Source organism: Pogoniulus pusillus, chromosome 23 (assembly GCF_015220805.1).
Source record: "Pogoniulus pusillus isolate bPogPus1 chromosome 23, bPogPus1.pri, whole genome shotgun sequence".
Lineage (NCBI taxonomy): Eukaryota > Metazoa > Chordata > Aves > Piciformes > Lybiidae > Pogoniulus > Pogoniulus pusillus.
Window position 1 is genome coordinate 6,748,171 of NC_087286.1, and position 19,000 is coordinate 6,767,170.

At 50.3% G+C, this 19,000-nt stretch overlaps 1 protein-coding gene across 1 annotated transcript in view; it reads left to right on the forward strand.

Annotated features, from left to right (window-relative positions):
- The window catches only part of PTH1R (parathyroid hormone 1 receptor), a 106,363-nt gene that overhangs the window by 54,027 nt on the left and 33,336 nt on the right, over positions 1–19,000 (forward strand). The window contains exons 3-4 of the mRNA XM_064162937.1: positions 8,664–8,774; positions 11,264–11,382. Of these exons, the coding sequence (XP_064019007.1) occupies positions 8,664–8,774; positions 11,264–11,382 (230 nt within the window). The remainder of the gene's footprint in view (positions 1–8,663; positions 8,775–11,263; positions 11,383–19,000) is intronic.

A 19,000-nucleotide genomic window follows, 5' to 3' on the forward strand; every position in this document is an offset into this window, starting at 1 on the left:
GGGTTGTCTTTCACCCCACCAGCTCCCCTATCTTTCTTGTCTTTGGACTTTCAGCAGTGTAGGACAGGAGCTGACCCTCATGATGGGTTTGTATTTTAGCTCTGGGAGGCTTAGCCTTTCCTGGAAGAAAAATAAATCAGTCTTCAAGAAAAGCCTGGCTGAGGCACTTAGTGCCATGGTCTGGTTGACTGGATAGGGCTGGGTGATAGGTTGGACTGGATGATCTTGGAGGTCTCTTCCAACCTGGTTGATTCTATGATTCTCTAGGAAGGTGGGGAGCTGTGCCCAGGCCCATTTGACCATCTGTTTGATGGCAGCCCATGGTGCTGATATGCCACTACACCTACACCAAATCCCCACATTAGATGCTTAGAGGACCTCTTCTTTTTGCAAGCTAGCCTTGCTCCTTTCTGCCTTGACAGCTTCCAGTGACTTTTGAAACCCAAGCTGGAGAGTCAGGTTTTTCCCCCTGGATTTCACTTTGATTTCCAGGGCAGGGGGAGGGCTAGGTAATTTGTGCCCTTTGCATGAAGAATTGAGTGTTTCACTGCATCTGAAAATGCCAACCAAGAGTTGGATGTCACCTGCCCAGCCTCGTGATCTACACCTAGAGCCTTCTGGAACCATTGCAGCATCCTCCAGCACATCCCTGACTGTAGGACAGCCTTGCAGAAAGTCCAGTGCTGTGGGATGTTTGGGAAAGGAGAAAGTTCCCACTTAAAATCCATGACCCAAGTCAACAAGGAGCAGCTTGAGTTGGGAGTTCCATCTCTCCAGGGAAGCTCTTAACCACGGAGGTCACAGCAAAAGAAGCCTTTGACCCCCAAGGCTGGTTTAGAGCTGCTGTGCACTGGATTCTTGAGCTCTGCAACTAGGGAAGATGCTGTGCAGCCTGAGGAGGTTTGGTTTTCAGATCTCTGCTCTGGGGTTTTGTCCTGCATCCCTCAACAATCACTGTTTTACCTTGTGGGTGCAATCAGAAGAGGACTTAGAGAGATAGAATATCCTATCATCATACAATCAACCAGATGCATCCATTCTAATGGACCTACAGGGATACTTCCCTCTCATGGCTCTCTAAACCACAAGAAGTGGGTGTGTGGACTTCTGCAGTCAGATTCTGCTTCTCCAAGAAGCCTTCTGAGGACCTCTTCCTGCACACCAACCCCACTTGCACTTCAAGCCTGGCTTTGAACCAGGCTGTATAAAGCCCTGTTCTCCTGCCAGCTCAGAGGCAGCCAGATGGAAGGTGTGAGGCAGCAGCACTCATGTCTCTTCTGCCAGAGAAGGAGAAGATGGGTCTCATGGACTCCTGACTGCAACTGATGTCTTGAACTGGTTCTACAGGACACCTCCACAGCCAAGGGGAGGACTTCAGCATTAGGTTATAGGCTTGATAAGACAGCTTGGCTAAAGAGCTTGGCAGAACTCAGCTATGGTGATGGGGTGCTAAGGGCTGGTGTGTACACAGAGGCCAGTTTTGTCACCAAAAAGCATGACCTCATTTGCTATCTCAGATCCCCTTCCTCGTGTAAATAGGATCAGGGCCAATGGTGCAGCTAATTGACTTAAGAAGGAGGGAGTTTGTTTTTCATCTGGCTCAGCTTCCTCATCTGCTTCCCCCAGGCAGCCACATAAACAAGAGGGAAAGGAGCAGTGCCAGGAAAGAAAGGTGTTGGTCCAGGAAGAACTCCTGATGTTACCTGCGAACATCTGAGGATTTGAAAACCCAAGCTGGGCTTATCCCTTCATTGCCTTCTCACTTCACACTGAGAGGTTTAGACATCACTTTAGTGCTATCCTGCCTTGTGCCATGCCCATCCTTGTGCACCAGAAATGACCAAGCCCCTTGCACCAAGGACTGCTTGGACCCCGGTGGGATTTCAGCCTAGCGTTGCATCACTTCGCTCCATAACCATCACTGAGCTGTGCTTCCAGAAGCAGCGAGGGAATTTAGAGCACATGGATTCTTATTTGTTAATTTTAAATGTTCAAGCCTTTTTTGGGGGTAGAAATCTCATGTAAGCTGGCATGAAGGTCTGGTAGGACTGCAGTCCTCGTGCCCGGGAGCTGACGCAGAGGGATATTCAACACCTCACCTCCCGTCTCAAAGGAGAGTCTGTGGCAGAGCCAAGGTTTGGATTCTCATCTCCTTCCTCTTCAGCCAGGGCACAAGCCACAAACCACATTTCCTTTTGTCCTGGAATTCAAGGTGAAGGCCACAAGGATTCAAATCCAGGTGGACACAAAAGGGTGAAAATCTTTGGACCAAACCCACTAGACCAAGACTCAAAACTCTCATCGTTGCTTTCCCTTTAAAGCCTCCAGCTTTGTTCTGAAAGGAGGAAGACACATTTGAAGCTTTCTGCAGAGCAATGGCTACCTGGGTCCTCCTCTTCTTAGAATCATAGAATCGACCAGGTTGGAAGAGACCTCCAAGCTCAGCCAGTCCAACCTAGCACCCAGCCCTGGCCAATCAACCAGACCATGGCACTAAGTGCCTCAGCCAGGCTTGGCTTCAACACCTCCAAGCACAGTGACTCCATCACCTCCCTGGGCAGCCCATTCCAATGCCAATCACTCTCTCTGCCAACAACTTCCTAACAACATCCAGCCTAGACCTCCCCTGCCACATCTTCACACTGTGTCCCCTTCTCTTGCTGCTTGCCTGGCAGAAGATCATCCAGTCCAACCTTGTCTCACATTAAGGTGCATTTCACAGCTCAGTTCCTTTCCTGGTATCAACTGGAAGATTCCCATTTAGTTTTGTGAGGGCATTGACTCATCTGAGATTCACATAATTCTAGCATGGGACAGATCAGAAGGGACCTCTGCAGATCAGCCAAAATCCAAAAAGCAAATCCCACAGCAGCTTGCCCAGCATCACAATGGCCGGGGGGGGTTGGAATCTCTCCACACAAGGAGACTCTACAACCTCTCTGGGTAGCCTGGGACAGGGCTCCAGCACCCTCACACCAAAGAAGCTTCTTTAGAAGCTGTTGGCAGAGAGAGTGATTGGCACTGGAATGGGCTGCCCAGGGAGGTGGTGGAGTCACCATCCCTGGAGGTGTTGAAGCCAAGCCTTGCTGAGGCACTTAGTGCCATGGTCTGGTTGACTGGACAGGGCTGGGTGCTAGGTTGGACTGGCTGAGCTTGGAGGTCTCTACCAACCTGCTTGATTCTATGATTCTGTGATTCTATGATTCTATGATGTGGTGCTGCTTTGGGTCTGTGGAGGTAACCTTGCACCACAGAGAATCATGGAATGGTTTGAGTTGGAAGGGACCTTCCTAGGACATCCACTCCAACTCCCCTGCAGTCAGCAGAGACATCTGCAACTAGAGCAGGTTGCTCAGAGCCCCAAATACCCTGACCTGGAATGGTTCCAGGGACAGGGCATCTCCCACTCTGTGGTGGACAACCTGGGCCAGGCTCTCAGCACACTCAGCATAGATAAAATCTTGATTAAATCTCTTCCAACCTGCTTGATTCTATGATTCTATGATCATCACTTAAAACATTAAGACCCCCCAAAAAAAAACCAAACCACCAAAACACCTCAAACTCATCCCCACAAACCTTTGCCTTCCTTTTTTCTTCTTTTTTTCTTATTCCTCTCTTAAAAAAAAAATAATAAATGAATTTAATGTCTCCACAAAAGCCTTTTGGAAAGCACAGGAAACCCTAAAACTTCTGCCTCTACGTGCATAAATATTACATTTCAGCCATGGTGGGCAGCCTGATGCCATCCCAAAGCTAAAGCTGGAAGGGGATGAAGTGAACATTCCCAGCCATAAGCCATCAGACTTGCTCTTTTTTTAACTTCTTTTTTAATACTATTTAGCTTCTTTTCCTATTTTCTTTCCCTCCCAACCCCCTCCATGAATTAAAAGCTTGTCTTTCCTTGGTTTGGACAAGCAGATGGGATAGTTTGTGGGAGGGGAGAAGAGAGGTTATTTTCTTTCTTGCATAAACCTGTTATTAGCAAAGGCCATGGGCAAAGCTTTCTCCTTTCTCTCAAGCCCTAGGTGTTGCAGCTTGCCTCAGGATGCCTTGGGCTTTTTGAATCAATAACTTTATTTGCTAGGAAAAGAGGATATTTTTAGTTGAGAAGCTGTGTGTGCATTGCTGGCTACAGGGACACCTTCCACCAGACTGAGTTGCTCAAGTCCTTATCCAACCTGGCCTTGAATACACCACAGATCCTGAGACAGGGATGTGTGAACTGTCTCAGCCCTGTCATGCAGGGCTGCTCCCATGGCACACCATGGATCACAGTCCATGGGAGTTCCACAGGCTCAGAGACATGCCTGGGAGGCAGCCAGGGGACAGATAATGCTGTGTGATCTACCCTAGGACGCCAGCAGGACAGATAATGCTGTGTGATCTACCCTAGGAGGCCATCAGCACAGATAATGCTGTGTGATCTGTCCTAGGAGGCCAGCAGCACAGATAATGCTGTGTGATCTGTCCTAGGAGGCCAGCAGGACAGATGATGCTGTGTGATCTATCCTAGGAGGCCAGCAGCACAGATAATGCTGTGTGATCTGTCCTAGGAGGCCAGCAGGACAGATAATGCTGTGTGATCTGTCCTAGGAGGCCAGCAGCACAGATAATGCTGTGTGATCTACCCTAGGAGGTCAGCAGCACAGATAATGCTGTGTGATCTATCCTAGGAGGTCAGCAGCACAGATAATGCTGTGTTATCTACCCTAGGAGGCCAGCAGCACAGATAATGCTGTGTGATTTGTCCTAGGAGGCCAGAAGAACTCATCCTCCACTAGCTGGCATAAAAACTCCCTGGAGGGAGGCTGTAGCCAGCTGGGGTTGGGCTCTTCACCCAGGCAAGCAGCAACAGAAGTCTCAAGTTGTGGCAGGGGAGGTCTAGGCTGGGTGTTAGGAGGAAGTTGTTGGCAGAGAGAGTGATTGGCATTGGAATGGGCTGCCCAGGGAGGTGGTGGAGTTGCCATCCCTAGAGGTGTTTAAAGGGAGAGTGGATGTGGTGCTTGAGGCTATGGTCTGGTGATGAAGGATGAAGGTTGGACTGGCTGATCCTGGTGCTCCTTTCCAACCATAGCAATCCATAGCGATCAGATGTTGTGCTGAGGCCCTTGGGTTAGTCAAGGACTTGTCAGTGTGAAACTAATGCTTGGACTGGAGGAGCTTGAAGGAGGTGGTGGAGTCGCCGTTCCCTGGAGCTGTTCAAGGCAGGATTGGATGTGGCACTTGGTGCCATGGTCTAGCCTTGAGCTCTGTGGTAAAGGGTTGGACTTGATGATCTGTGAGGTCTCTTCCAACCCTGATGATACTGTGATTCTGTGATACATCTCCAATCTAAGCAATTCTGTGATTCTGTGCCCCAAGTCTGGAAAAGACTCTAGATGTGACCTCAGCAGGGCAAAAAGCAAAAGGGGGAGGAGAATCTCCCTTGTGACTTGCTGGCCACACTCTTCTTCATGCAGCCCAGGAGGCCATTGCCTTTCTGTCCTAGAAGCAGAGCACACTGCTGGCTCAAGCTGAACTCATCACCCACCGCCACCCTCAGCTCCTTCTCCTCGGAGCCCCACAGCCAGGTGTGAAACGCGCCCACAACCCCACACAAAGCCACTGACCCTCCAAACCTCCCTTTCTGTCCCCCTGCTGTCCCAAAATGCTGGGTCATTTTCTACTTGGAGTTGTCTTTTTCTTTCTGCTTGCTCCTCCCTGGCTGCTTCCAATCCACCAAACGTCCTTCCCGTAACGGAGCGACCACAATCACACACACCCTATTCCAAGTGCGGTCACCCTGGTGCCTTGCACGCTGCCAGAGTAAGTTGGGCTGATTTATGTTCCATACCCCCTAGATAAACACCTCGAGACCTTGTTTGCATTTATCCAGCTGCCAAGAAGCCTCCCAGATGGTTTTAATGTGTTCTCCACATGCCTGCACCGCTCGCGCAGGCATCGGGATTGAGGCTGGGACAGAGCCGGGGGGGGGGGGGGGGGGGGGGCGGGGGGGTGAAGGGAAGGAAAGGAGAGGAGGAGGCAGAGGGAAAAGTAGCAGCGGGAGGAGGGTAAGTCCTCATTGCTCCTCAGGATTGCCTGAGCAATGAGCAGGCATGGCCCAAACATGCCTCTTCCACCAAAGCAACCTGCAGCTTGCAGCAATCATCATAGAGTCATGGAATGGCTTTGATTGGAAGGGACCTTAGGGCTCATCTGCTCTAACTTCTTCTTCTCTAGACTCAGCTGCTTTGAACTCATAGAATCATAGAATCAATTAGGTTGGAAGAGACCTCCAAGATCATCCAGAATCCTGAAATTCCAAGATAGGGGGTGTGGGGGGGGTGGGTTGGCAGGAATCTCTGGAGATCATTAGTCTAACTCCCCTGCTAAAGCAAGGGGCACCAGCAGCAGCTTGCCCAGCAGCACATTGCCATGGGGGGTTTGGAATCTCTCCACACAAGCAGACTCCACAACCTCTCTGGGCAGCCTGGCACAGGGCTCCAGCACCCTCACACCAGAGAATTTTCTCCTCCTGTTCAGCTGGAACCTCCTGGGCTCCACTTTGTGCCCACTGCCCCTTGTGCTGTCCCTGGGCACCACTGACAAGAGTCTGGCCCCAGCCTTTTGCCCTCCATGCCCTCTTTAGCCCCTTTGGAGCATTGATCAGATGCTCTCTGGATCTGCTCTCCACAGCCCCAGGGCTCTCAGCCTTTCCTCCTCACAGAGCTGCTCAGCAGCTTCATGATGTGATAAATGCAGAGTGACAGTGAAAGAACTTTCAATTTATCCTTACCTATTTGCCAGTCTTCACCAAAGGGTTTTGGAAAGCAAGGTAGGCACAACATCATCGACCCACAGACTGGTTTCACTTGGAAGGGACCTTACAAGGTCCAATCCCCCTGCAGAGCCAGCAGGAGCATCTCCAACTAGAGCCAGTTGCTCAGAACTTCATCCAAAATGTGGGAAAAGACCTTTCTCTTGGCTTCAGTCTCTCCTTTTTCCTGACACTAAGCAAATAAATCCCAGATCCCTGCAAATAAATCAACACAGGGGGAAGAGGGAGACCTGTGTACGGGTGGAGGCAGGACTGCTCCTTCAGGGTTATTTTAACTTCTGTCCATGAGCAAAAAAAAAAAAGGGAAAACAAGGATGATTTAAAGGAAAATCTTCTAACAAATCCCACACTGTTACCTTTCTTCAAGGGTGTGGAAGGAGCAGTGAGCTCAAAGGGGTAGAACAGAGACATAAAGAGTTCCCAGGCCCTTTGCATTCCCAAGACAATGAGGCTCATGCCATTCCTCCACCACCTGCCCCTTCTCCTCGGCTGGAAACCTGTGACTGAGCAAAGGGCAGGAATCCAAGAGCAAGGAAGCAGGTTGGAAAGCTGGGAAAACTCAAAGCTTGCAGGCTGTGCTTGGCAGGAGATGAGTGGTCAATCAGTGTGGGTGCGCTGCCAGGCAATTAGCATGGGCAGGGCTCCAAATCAATCAGTGCTTGACCTGCCTCTTACCCCGTGATGACATCACAGGGAAATAGAGAGCTGGGATTGCTGAAGTCATAAAAGAATCTCATGTGGGAAAGAATGAAAACCTGCAGGAAGCAGAAATTCCATCATGTCATTCCTTATGGCAAGTAATGGAACATTGGAATCATAGAAGCACAGAATGGATTGGGTTGGGAGGGACTTGTAAGCTCATTCAGTCCCCTCTGCAGTCAGCAGGGACATCTGTAACTAGAGTAGGTTGCTCAGAGCCCCAAACAACCTGACCTGGAGTGGTTCCAGGGATGGGGAATCTACCTCCTTCCCCACCAACCTCGCCCATTGTCCCACCAACCTCACCCAGTGTCCCACCAGCCTCATAGTAAAGAACTCCTTCCTAATATCCTTGGGCAGTGAATGAGAGGCTGGAGAGCAGCCCTGAGGAGAGAGACTTCCTCAGAGGTGGATGAGAAGCTCAACAGGAGCCAGCAGTGTGCACTTGCAGCCCAGAAAGCCAACCAGAGCCTGGGCTGCAGCAGCAGAAGTGTGGCCAGCAGGGCCAGGGAGGTGATTCTCTCCCTCTGCTCTGGTGAGACCCTACCTGGGGTACTGCATCCATCTCTGGAGCCCCTGTGACAAGAGGGATATGGAGATGCTGGAGTGTGTCCAGAGAAGGGCCAGGAGGATGCTCACAGGGCTGCAGCAGCTCTGCTGTGAGCACAGACTGAAAGAGTTGGGGCTGTGCAGGCTGGAGAAGAGGAGGCTCCCAGGTGACCTTCTTGTGGCCTTCCAGCATCTGAAGTGGGCTACAAAAAAGCTGGGGAGGGACTTTTTAGGCTCTCAGAGAGTGCCAGGCCTGGGGGGAATGGAGCAAAGCTGGAGGTGGGGAGAGTCAGAGTGGAGGTGAAGAGGAAGTTGTTGAGCATGAGAGTGGTGAGAGGCTGGACTGGGTTGCCCAGGGAGGTGGTTGAGGCCCCTCTAAACCATTACCCCATGTCTGACCACGACCTTCTGAAATAAAACCTGGCAGGAGCTGTAACTCCTGGAGCTAAACACTGAGGAGAAAACTGCAGTGATGCCAAAGAGCAGCTTCCTTCCACAGAGTGAGAGCCAGGGAGAGTCCTCTCCAAGCAGTGGGGCGCTGCTGTCACCCCCGCAGCTCCGCTCACTCCTCTTTCTCTTTGTGTCTCTTCCACAGATGGCTTTTGTCTTCCTGAGTGGGATGGGATTGTGTGCTGGCCTGAAGGTGTGCCAGGCAAAGTGGTGGCTATGCCATGCCCCGAGTACATCTATGACTTCAACCACAAAGGTAGGTCTTCTGCTCAGTGTCCGCACAGCCTCATGAGAGAGTCCCAAAACTAGAAGTCCTGAGGGATTGGCCAGCTGGAAAGAACCCTAAAGAGAAGCAACTGAGAGTGCTGGTGGGCAACAAGTTGTCAGTGTGCCCTTACAGCCAAAGAAGGCCAATGGTCTCCTGGGTGGCATTCAGATGAGTGTGGCCAGCAGGTCAAGGAGGTTCCTCTTGCCCTCTGCTCTGCCCTGGTGAGACCACAGCTGGAGGACTGGGTGCAGTTCTGGGTTCCCCAAGTCAAGAGAGACAGAGAACAACTGGAAAGAGTTTGGGGGAGGCTACAAAGCTGCTGAGTGGCCTGGAGCATCTCTGTGAGAAGGAAAGGCTGAGAATCTTGGGACTGTTGAGCCTGCAGAACAGCAGACCCAGAGGGGATCTGAGATGCAGTCAAGAGGCTGGGGCCAGACTCGTGTCAGTGGTGTCCAGGGACAACACAAGGGGCAATGGGCATAAAGTTGAAGTCAGGAGGTTCCAGATGAACAGGAGGAGATAACTTCTCTGGTGTGAGGGTGCTGCAGCCCTGTTCCAGGCTGCCCAGAGAGGTTGTGGAGTCTGCTTGTGTGGAGAGATTCCAACACCCCTGGGCATTGTGCTGCTGGGCAAGTTGCTGTGAGTGCCCTGCTTTAACAGAGGGATTGGACTGGCTGATCTCCAGAGGTCCCCTCCAACCCCTACCATGCTGATATCCTGTGATTTATTTTTGTTTCATGCTGAAAGAAAATCTCTGCTTTAACCTGAACCAAGGAGTTTCCCACCCATCCCTCCCAGTCTGCACCTGGACCTTCTAAAGCCCCATTCCTCACAACTGGGCAGCCCTGCAGCCTTACAAACCTGCTTTGATTTGATGCCTCAAGCTCTGTGTAGCAGCAGAAGCCTGCGAGATACTCATCCACTTTATATTCTTCACAAGTTCGTTCATTCTGAGCCTTTAATCCCTGCCCAGACCCCTACGGTGGGTATCTGAGAGCCTTGCTGCTAAGCAGGAGATGTGAATTCCTCCCTATCTCACTTCCCCTCAGGCAGCACATTTCTCGGCTTGCTGGTGGTGCCATGAAGTCTGGGCATGTTTTTAGAAGCAACTGAAGTACACTCGATCCTCAGTGGATTTTCAAAGCTAAAGCTTTCTCCTTTCTCCAGCAAAGCTCTACACCCCTAGCCTGGAAAAGGAGAGAATTAGGACTGGATGTTCCCAGCAGACCACTGATGCTGCCTGCAGAAAGCAAGTCATGACTTTCCACCCTGCTTGCACATAGTCTGTCCTGTCTCTTCTATAAGGGGCTGTGATTTGAGCTGGCTTAACCCTTGGCTGATGGCCTTAAGGAGATGCTTTCCACACTGGAGGCCAGGACGGTACAGGCAATCATCCCTTTTTGCTCCATAAAACAGCATGGCTTGGACTGGCAAAATCAGCTAGAATGGGAATGGGAGCTGGGGTTGTTTAGCCTGGAGAAGAGGCTCAGGAGGGACCTCATTACTGTCTGCAGCTACCTGAAGGGAGGCTGTAGCCAGGTGGGGTTGGGCTCTTCTGCCAGGCAATCACCAATAGAACAAGGGGACACAGTCTCAAGTTGTGCAGGGGGAAGTATAGGTTGGATGTGAGGAGGAAGTTCTTCACAGAGAGAGTGATTGGCATTGGAATGGGCTGCCCAGGGAGGTGGTGGAGTTGCTGTCCCTGGAGGTGCTCAAGAACAGACTGGATGAGGCACTTAGTGCCATGGTCTAGATGACTGGATAAAGCTGGGTGCTAGGTTGGACTGGATGATCTTGGAGGTCTCTTCCAACCTGCTTGATTCTATGACTCTATGAAGAGACCTCTAGAAGATCTCCCTTTCTAATCAAAGGACAGAAAGATCTGGTCATTGGTTTCATAGGGTCATGGAGTGGTTTGACATTTAAAGCTCACTTCATCCACGCCCTCTGTAGTCAATAGGGACATCTGCACCTGCAGCAGGTTGCACAGGACCTCACTGAACATGGCCTGTAATAGTTCATAGAATTTCATAGAATCAATCAGGTTGGAAGAGACCTCCAAGATCATCCAGTCCAACCTAGCACCCAGGGATGTGACATAGAATCATCTTTAGGTTGGGAGGGACCTCAAAGCTCAGCCAGTTCCATAGGCAGGGACACCTCCCACTAAAACAAGTCGCTCAGGGCTTCATCCAACCTGGCCTTGAACACCTCCAGGGAGGTTGTGGAGCATAGAATCACCCAATGTGTGGAGTAGAGGGGGAGAATCACCTCCCTGGCCCTGCTGGCCACACTTCTCCTGCTGCAGCCCAGGCTCTGGTTGGCTTTCTGCTGTTACGTAGCCGCTACGTAGCTGAAGCTCAGCTACAAGAACATACTTTCCACAGCAGGCAGGATGGAATCCACGCTTAGAAAAAGTTCTTCTTGTCCTACAAGATCTAGTCCTGCTTACTCTGTCCCTCCTTTCTGTCCCACAGGCCATGCTTATCGACGGTGTGACCTGAATGGGAGCTGGGAGTTGGTCCCAGGCAACAACCGCACCTGGGCGAACTACAGCGAGTGTGCCAAGTTCCTCACCAACGAGACGAGGGAAAGGGTAGGCAACTGCATTTGTGCATGGACCATGACCTGGTGGCATCACCCAGGCCTTGCCTCATTTGCAACCCCTGATATGCTCTAGTTTGCTGCATCCTCTTGAAAACGATGGCTGAGCTTGCTAACGCCACATCTCGGTGTCGATGAGGAACTCTTGGGATTTTGAAGCTGTCCTTTGTTCCTCAAAGCCTGAAAACATCTTCAAAACCAGGGAGGGCTCCTCCACTTGCCATGATTCCATTTGTAAAGAGACCCTGAGGATAGCTTGAAGCGGGCTCAGGAGCACTAAGAAGTGGCTGGAGGCTTTCCCACGCCGTTGAGAATCCTTCTTCTCAAGCATTTTGCTACCAGGCTGTTAGCAACTCCAGTGCCAATCTTCTTCTGTAGGTGATTAACAGGGAGCCTCTTGGCTGAGAGGTGTAAATTAAGCCTCAGAGGTTTCATGTGGTCTGTTCATTAGAGATGGGTAGGCACAAAGCCCTTTGCTAACGGCAATGAACAGGGAAGAGCAGGTCTCGGAGGAATCCTGGAGTAACAACAATGTAGAACCAATGAACTCCAGTTGGACGTTAGGGAAGGAATTCCCTGCAGCTGGAGAGGGTTTGATCTTCTCCTGGGAAAGTCAAAAGGAAGGTGTCTATCTACACATCATTTTGACACAAGTTCAGGTGAATTGGTCAAGCAGCAGCTGGTAGAAATGTCCTACTTCTCCCAGTATGAGCCTGACTGGGAGCAAGATCTCATCTCTGTCATAACATTTGCCCAGAGAGGTTGTGGAGTCTGTTTCTGAAGCCTTTCAAGACCCATCTAGACACACTCCTCTGCCACCCACCCTAGGTGATCCTGAGTTGGACTCAATGATCTCTAGAGGTCCTTATCAACTCTATGATCCTACAATCTCTCAAGCTGAAGGAATTCTGTGCTAGCACAACAGCAAAGCTGCCAGTGGAGTCACCTTCTTGGTTTGGGGAGGGAGACATTTCCACCCATGTGAGCTGCTGCTCTATGTCTGGAATTTCCACAGAATTTAGCAGAAACCTCTGGTTTCTCAGTGCTGCTTGGAAAGTGCTTCAAGGAACAAGCAACAGGACGAGAGCAAACAGATTCAAGTTGCACCAAAGGAGGTTTAGGTTGGATATGAAGAATGATTTCTTCCCCTTGAGGATTCTCAAGGGCTGGCCCAGGCTGCTCAGGCCAGTGGTGGGGTCCTCATCCCTGGAGGGGTTTCAAAGCTACAGAGATGTGGTGCTGAGGGCCATGGTTTAGTATTGCCCTGGCAGTGCTGGGTTCATGGTTGGACTTTGTTAATGGTTTTGTTTCTCCAGCATCATACCTCCAGGTATGGTTGTAGTGAGGTGGGAGTCAACATGTTCTCCCAAGAAACAAGCCAGGGGATAAGAAATGGCCTCAAGTTGCACCAGAGGAGGTTTAGGTTGGACATGAAGAATGATTACTGATTGAGTACTGAGTACTGTGTTCAGTTTTGGGCTCCCCAGAGGGACAGGGATCTGCTGGAGAGGGTCCAGCAGAGGGCTATGAGGATGATGAGGGGACTGGAGCACTGCCTGCTGAGGAGAGGCTGAGGGACCTGGAGCTGTTCAGTCTGGAGAAGAGAAGACTGAGAGGGGATTGAATCAATGTCTATAAGTATCTGAGGGCTGGGGGTCAGGAGCAGGGGACAGGCTCTGCTCACTGCTCCCTGGGATAGGACAAGCAGCAATGGATGGAAGCTGCAGCACAGGAGGTTCCAGCTCAACACAAGGGGGAACTTCTTTACTGTAAGGGTCCCAGAGCACTGGCACAGGCTGCCCAGAGACCTTGTGGAGTCTCCTTCTCTGGAGCCTTCCAAGGCCTGTCTGGATGTGTTCCTCTGTGATCTGTGTTAGATAGGATTGCCATGCTCTGGCAGGGGGCTTGGACTCGATGATCTCCTTGGGTCCCTTCCAGCCCCTGGCATCCTGTGATGCTGTGATTTCTTCCCCTTGATGTGTTGTCAAGGCTTGGTCCAAGCTGCCTAAGGCAGTGGTGCAGTCCCCATCCCCAGAGGAGTTCCAAAACCGTGGAGGTGTGGTTTAGTGGTGACCTGTCAGTGCTGGGTTGACAGTTGAACCTGATGATCTTCAAAGTCTTCTCCTACCAAACCCATTCTGTGATTTGGTGATTCTCTGAAACCTCTTCCTTGGATCCAGGGTATGGACTCGAGGATGTTCACTTGCAGGAGGGAATTCTTTTCAGACAGTTGGAGATACAGATCTAACCACAAGCTTTGTGTTGGGGAGCAGGCTTCAAGATGCTGCATGGGTCCTGTGGGAGAGTTTTCTTCATTGTAAATCCAACCACAGCATCCTGTGAGTCTGTGTTACTTCTTTACTCAGTGGTGGAGCACCCAATGAAGAAGGGGCAAGGGGAAACCCTTCCAGCCTCCCTCACCTCCTCAGTTGCCCTTGAACAACAGATATAGAGCACTAGAGTTTGAGGGTGAGGTGGTTTTGGAGGCAGAAGCATCTGGGGGGTTGGCTAAAGTAAATCAGTTGCCCCCTCACATCAGAGCTTGTAGCCAAAGCTCTTAAGTGAGGGAAGATGCTTACCTGGGCATCTGCAGGTATTTGGTCACACAGCCAAGGAACAGACAAGGATCTACTCAATGGGAATTGTGTTGTCTTAGTGCTGAATGGGGTTCACAGATTTGCTGGGACTTATCTGTGGAATCTGTGGACTCATCAGAGTGGAAAAATGCATTTTAGCATTAGAGGTTTCTAAGAACTCTCTGGAGTAGCTGTTGGAGTGACTGAGCATCCTCCTCACACTGAGAGCTTTAGTAAGATACACCACTTCTTTACTCCTCTGAAGTCATTGTCTCTCCTGTCCCACCTCTCAGACATGTCCTGAGATGGGAACTGTCTGCTGCTGACTTCTCCATCTGAGCAAATCCACTGGGTTTTCCCTAGGGAAAGGTGATCCTTTTGTTTAAGCCTCCCAGGCTGGCAGCTAGGACTTAGTCAAGAGTAATCAGTAAGGAAAGGATGTAAAGAAGAAGAGAGTTGTCCATTTTAACATGTTCAGTGAGAGCAAGTGTAGGGTCCTGCACCTGAGAAATAATAAGCCCCTGCACCAGCACAGGTGAGGGAGTCACCTGCTGGAAAGCAGCTCCCAAGAGAAGGACCTGAGAGTGCTGCTGGACAACAAGTTGTCAAAGAGCCAGAAATGTGCCCTCCTGGCCAAGAAGGCGATTCACAGAATTACAGAATGGGTTAGGTTGGAAGGGACCTCAAAGCTCATCCAGTTCCAAACCCCTGCCATAGGCAGGGACACCTCCCACTAGAACAGGTTGCTCAAGGACTCATCCAACCTGGCCTTGAACACCTCCAGGGAGGTGGTGGAGCACAGAAGCACCTAATGTGATCACATTAGGTGCTTCTGTGCTCCACCACCTCCCTGGGCAACCTGTGCCTGTGTCTCACCACCCTCACTGCAGAGAATCCTTTCCTAACATCTAGTTTCAAGCTCCCCTCTGACAGTTTAAACCCATTCCTCCTCATCCTGTCATTACAAGACCTTGTCCATAGTCCCTCCCCAGCCTTCCTGTAGGTCCCCTTCAGATACTGCAAGGCCACTCCAAGGTCTTCTCAAAGCCTTCTCTCCAGGCTGCACAGCCCCACCTCTCTCAGCCTGTCCTCATAGCAGAGCTGCTGCAGCCCTCTCAGCATCTTGGTGGCCTCCTCTGGACTGGCTTCTACACTTCCATGTCCTTCTTGTTCTGGGGGCTCCAGAACTGCACCCAGGACTGCAAGTGGGCAGAGTAAAGAGGGAGAATCACCCTGGGGTGCATGAGAAGTGTGTGAGCAGTAGGCTAGGGCAGATTATCCTTCCTCTCTACTCTGCCCTACCAAGGCTACATCTGAATACTGTGTCCGGTTCTGGGGTCCTCAGTTGAAGAGAGACAGAGAACTACTGGAGAGAGTTCAGTGGAGGCTCTGAAGCAACTGAGGGGCCTGGATCATCTCTGTGAGGAGGAAAGTCTGAGAGACCTGAGGTTGTTAACCTGGAGAAGATCAGCCTGAGACTTGCAGAGAAGGAGAAAGTCTCTCTTCTCCTTCACACCCAAGCGTAGCTCTGAAACGCTGGACTCACGAAACCTCTCTTTGAGAGTATTAGTTGTTGGCTTTTTTCAAAGTAAATATGTCAAGAGATGCCAGAATCAGGGAGCTTGGCAAGATAGAGCCAACTTCTTGAGGGAGAGATTGTTTTCTATTATTATTTCCCCTCCCTGGGGAGCAGCATCTTTGCGTCACCGGCAACAGCTGCACTTCAGCAACGTTTCGAAAGGGGCTCGTGGGCTGCTCTGAACAGGACAGCATCCAAGCAGATGTCACCAGAAGGATTTTTAAGCAGCTCCACATTAGAAAACATGAGGGGAAACCATGTCTGTCTGTGCCTAGATGCAATCCCTGCATTGCTATCTCTAGAAATAGCCTGCTGGCATCCACAGATAGTTCCATCCACGCACCTAAATAAACCCCCCACGTCCACACGCACGGGGAGCTATGTACACATCCCTCTCCTTTTGCTTAGATGGGTAATTTACTCATTTTAGCCAGGGTGGGCTAATTATAAGATTGAGCAAAAGAGCAAACAGAGAAGCCCCAGGGAGATTTTTGTGTTTCATGCTGCCTTTTCCCCGAGCCACATCAATAGGATTATTGCACACGGAGCAGCAGGCAAACCGCGCTCCGGCCGGAGCGAAGTGGGGTGAAGCCAGCACAGCCTGGAGAGTTAACAGCTCATAACTGCCCCCATGAGCAACGCTTCCTGGGTTGGCTTCTAAGGCAAAACTAGCTGGAGGAGGCTGGATTGACAGCCCTGGAGATTGATGTTCCCTCTTTTAGGTGGGAGAGCTGGGAGATGGCAGCTAGCTACTGAAGATTCGTAGGGTTGTGGGATCGGAGAGTCATGGAGTTGTAGGATCATGGAGTCACTGAGTTGTGGGATCAGAGAGTCACTGAGTTGTGGAAACGGAGTCACAGAGTCAGGTAATCACAGACTCATGGAATCACAGGTCACAGAGTCATGGAACCATAGAGTCACAGAGTCATAGAATCGTAGAGTCGCAGAGTCATGGAATTGTAGAGTCACAGAGTCATGGAATCATAGAGTCACAGAGTCATGGAATCATGGAGTTACAGGGTCACAGAGTCATGGAATCATAGAGTCACAGAGTCACAGAGTCATGGAATCATGGAGTTACAGAGTCACAGAGTCATGGAATCATAGTCACAGAATCATGAAATAATAGAATCAGAGTCATGGAATCATGGAGTCACAGAGTCATGGAATCGTAGAATCAGAGTCATGGAATCATGGAGTCACAGAGTCACAGAGTCATGGAATCGTAGAATCAGAGTCATGGAATCATGGAGTCACAGAGTCACAGAGTCATGGAATCGTAGAATCAGAGTCATGGAATCATGGAGTCACAGAGTCATGGAATCATAGAGTCACAGAGTGATGGAATCAGAGTCACAGAGTGATGGAATCAGAATCATAGAGTCACAGAGTCATGGAATTATAGTCACATAGTGATGGAATTGTAGAGTCACAGAGTCATGGAATCATAGATCCACAGAGTGATGGAATCATAGATCCACAGAGTCATGGAATCATGGAGTCACAGAGTCATGGAGTCACAGAGTCATGGAATCACAGAGTCACAGAGTCATGGAATCACAGAGTCACAGAGTCATGGAATCAGAATCATAGAGTCACAGAGTCATGGAATCACAGAGCCATATAGTCATGGAATTATAGAGTCACAGAGTCATGGAATCAGAATCATAGAGTCACAGAGTCATGGAACTGTAGAGTCACAGAGTCATGGAATCATGGAGTCACAGAGTGATGGAATCATAGATCCACAGAGTCATGGAATCATGGAGTCACAGAGTCATGGAATCAGAATCATAGAGTCACAGAGTCATGGAACTGTAGAGTCACAGAGTCATGGAATCATGGAGTCACAGAGTGATGGAATCATAGATCCACAGAGTCATGGAGTCATGGAGTCACAGAGTGATGGAATCAGAATCATAGAGTCACAGAGTCATGGAACTGTAGAGTCACAGAGTCATGGAATCATGGAGTCACAGAGTGATGGGATCATAGATCCACAGAGTCATGGAATCATGGAGTCACAGAGTCATGGAATCAGAATCATAGAGTCACAGAGTCATGGAACTGTAGAGTCACAGAGTCATGGAGTCATGGAATCATAGAATCACAGAATGGTAGGAGTTGGAAAGGACCTCCACAGACCATCCAGTCCAAGCCTCCCTGCCAAAGCAGGGTCACTTAGGGCAGGTTAGATGCATGGATGAATCTAGATGGGTCTTGAAAGTGTCTACAGAAGAAGACTCCACAACTCTGGGCAGCCTGTTCCAGGGCTCCAGCAGCCTAACAACAATGAGGTTTCTCCTTGTCTTTAAATGAAACCTCTCTGGGTTCCAGTTTGTGCCCATTCACCCCTGTCCTGCCACTGGGCACCACTGAAAAGAGCCTGGCTCCTTCTTCTCACCCACTTTTCAGCCTTCTCTTCTCCAGGTTCAACAGCCCCAAGTCTCTCAGCCTTTCCCCATCAGACAAATGTTCAAGTCCCTAAATCATCCTCATAGCCTCCATTGGACTCTCTCTTGTATATCCCTGTCCCTCTTGAACAGGGAAGCCCAGAACACTCCAGATGTAGTCTCACTAGGGTGGAGTAGAAGGGGAAGAGAACTTCTCTATGCACCTCAAGCTACCATTGGCCTTCTTGGCTGCAAGGGCACTTTGCTGTCCCATGGATAACTTACTGTATGCTCCCAGGTCCTTCTCCATGGACCTGCTTTGCAGAGAATCAACCCCTAGGAGAATTTGAGGGAGCAGATCTCTTGACACAGGCTGTCCTACAGCTGCAATCCAAGAGTAAAAGCACAGCTGCAGTTCCACAGCTGATGGGGCCTCAAAACCCCACACCTGGTGCTCTGAGGAAGTTCTGAGCTGTCCTGCAGGGGAAAGCAACTTTCTTCTGGATTTAGAGCAACACAGATTATCTCCCCTCTGGTGGAAGAGGACAAATTAGGAGTCAAATTAAGCCTGAGCATCATATGAAAATATAGCAGCCAACTGCTCTGAGGGTCTCAGAGCTGGAAGATGTCCAAACCACACAGAGAGTGGAATGCAGGGACCCTCATGTGAGGGGAGCACATGCAGCCCCTGGATGTCCATGGTGGTTAGGTCTTGTTTATTCTGGGTTGGTTTTTTTTCCATGCACTTTCTGAGTTCATGCAGAAGCCATCTCCACCTCTGGCTTGGTTTCCTGTTCTCCCAAAGCCACCAAGCTGCTGTGAGGTTTCTACCCTGAGGCCAGGTTGGTGGAAAGCTGAGATGCAAAGGGGAGGAGAGAGGAAGTCTCCTACCAAACCGAGAAGGAGGTGGGAAAGGAGATCTGGTTACAGGTTCAGCAGGCAAAGCATCTGAAATAATACTTAGGCTTGGTCTATTGTCAGCCTCTGAGTAATGGCTGGAGGGAGGCTGGAGAGGCAGGATGAGGTAGCTTAGCTCAGCTCACTGTGGACAGATCATTTCAC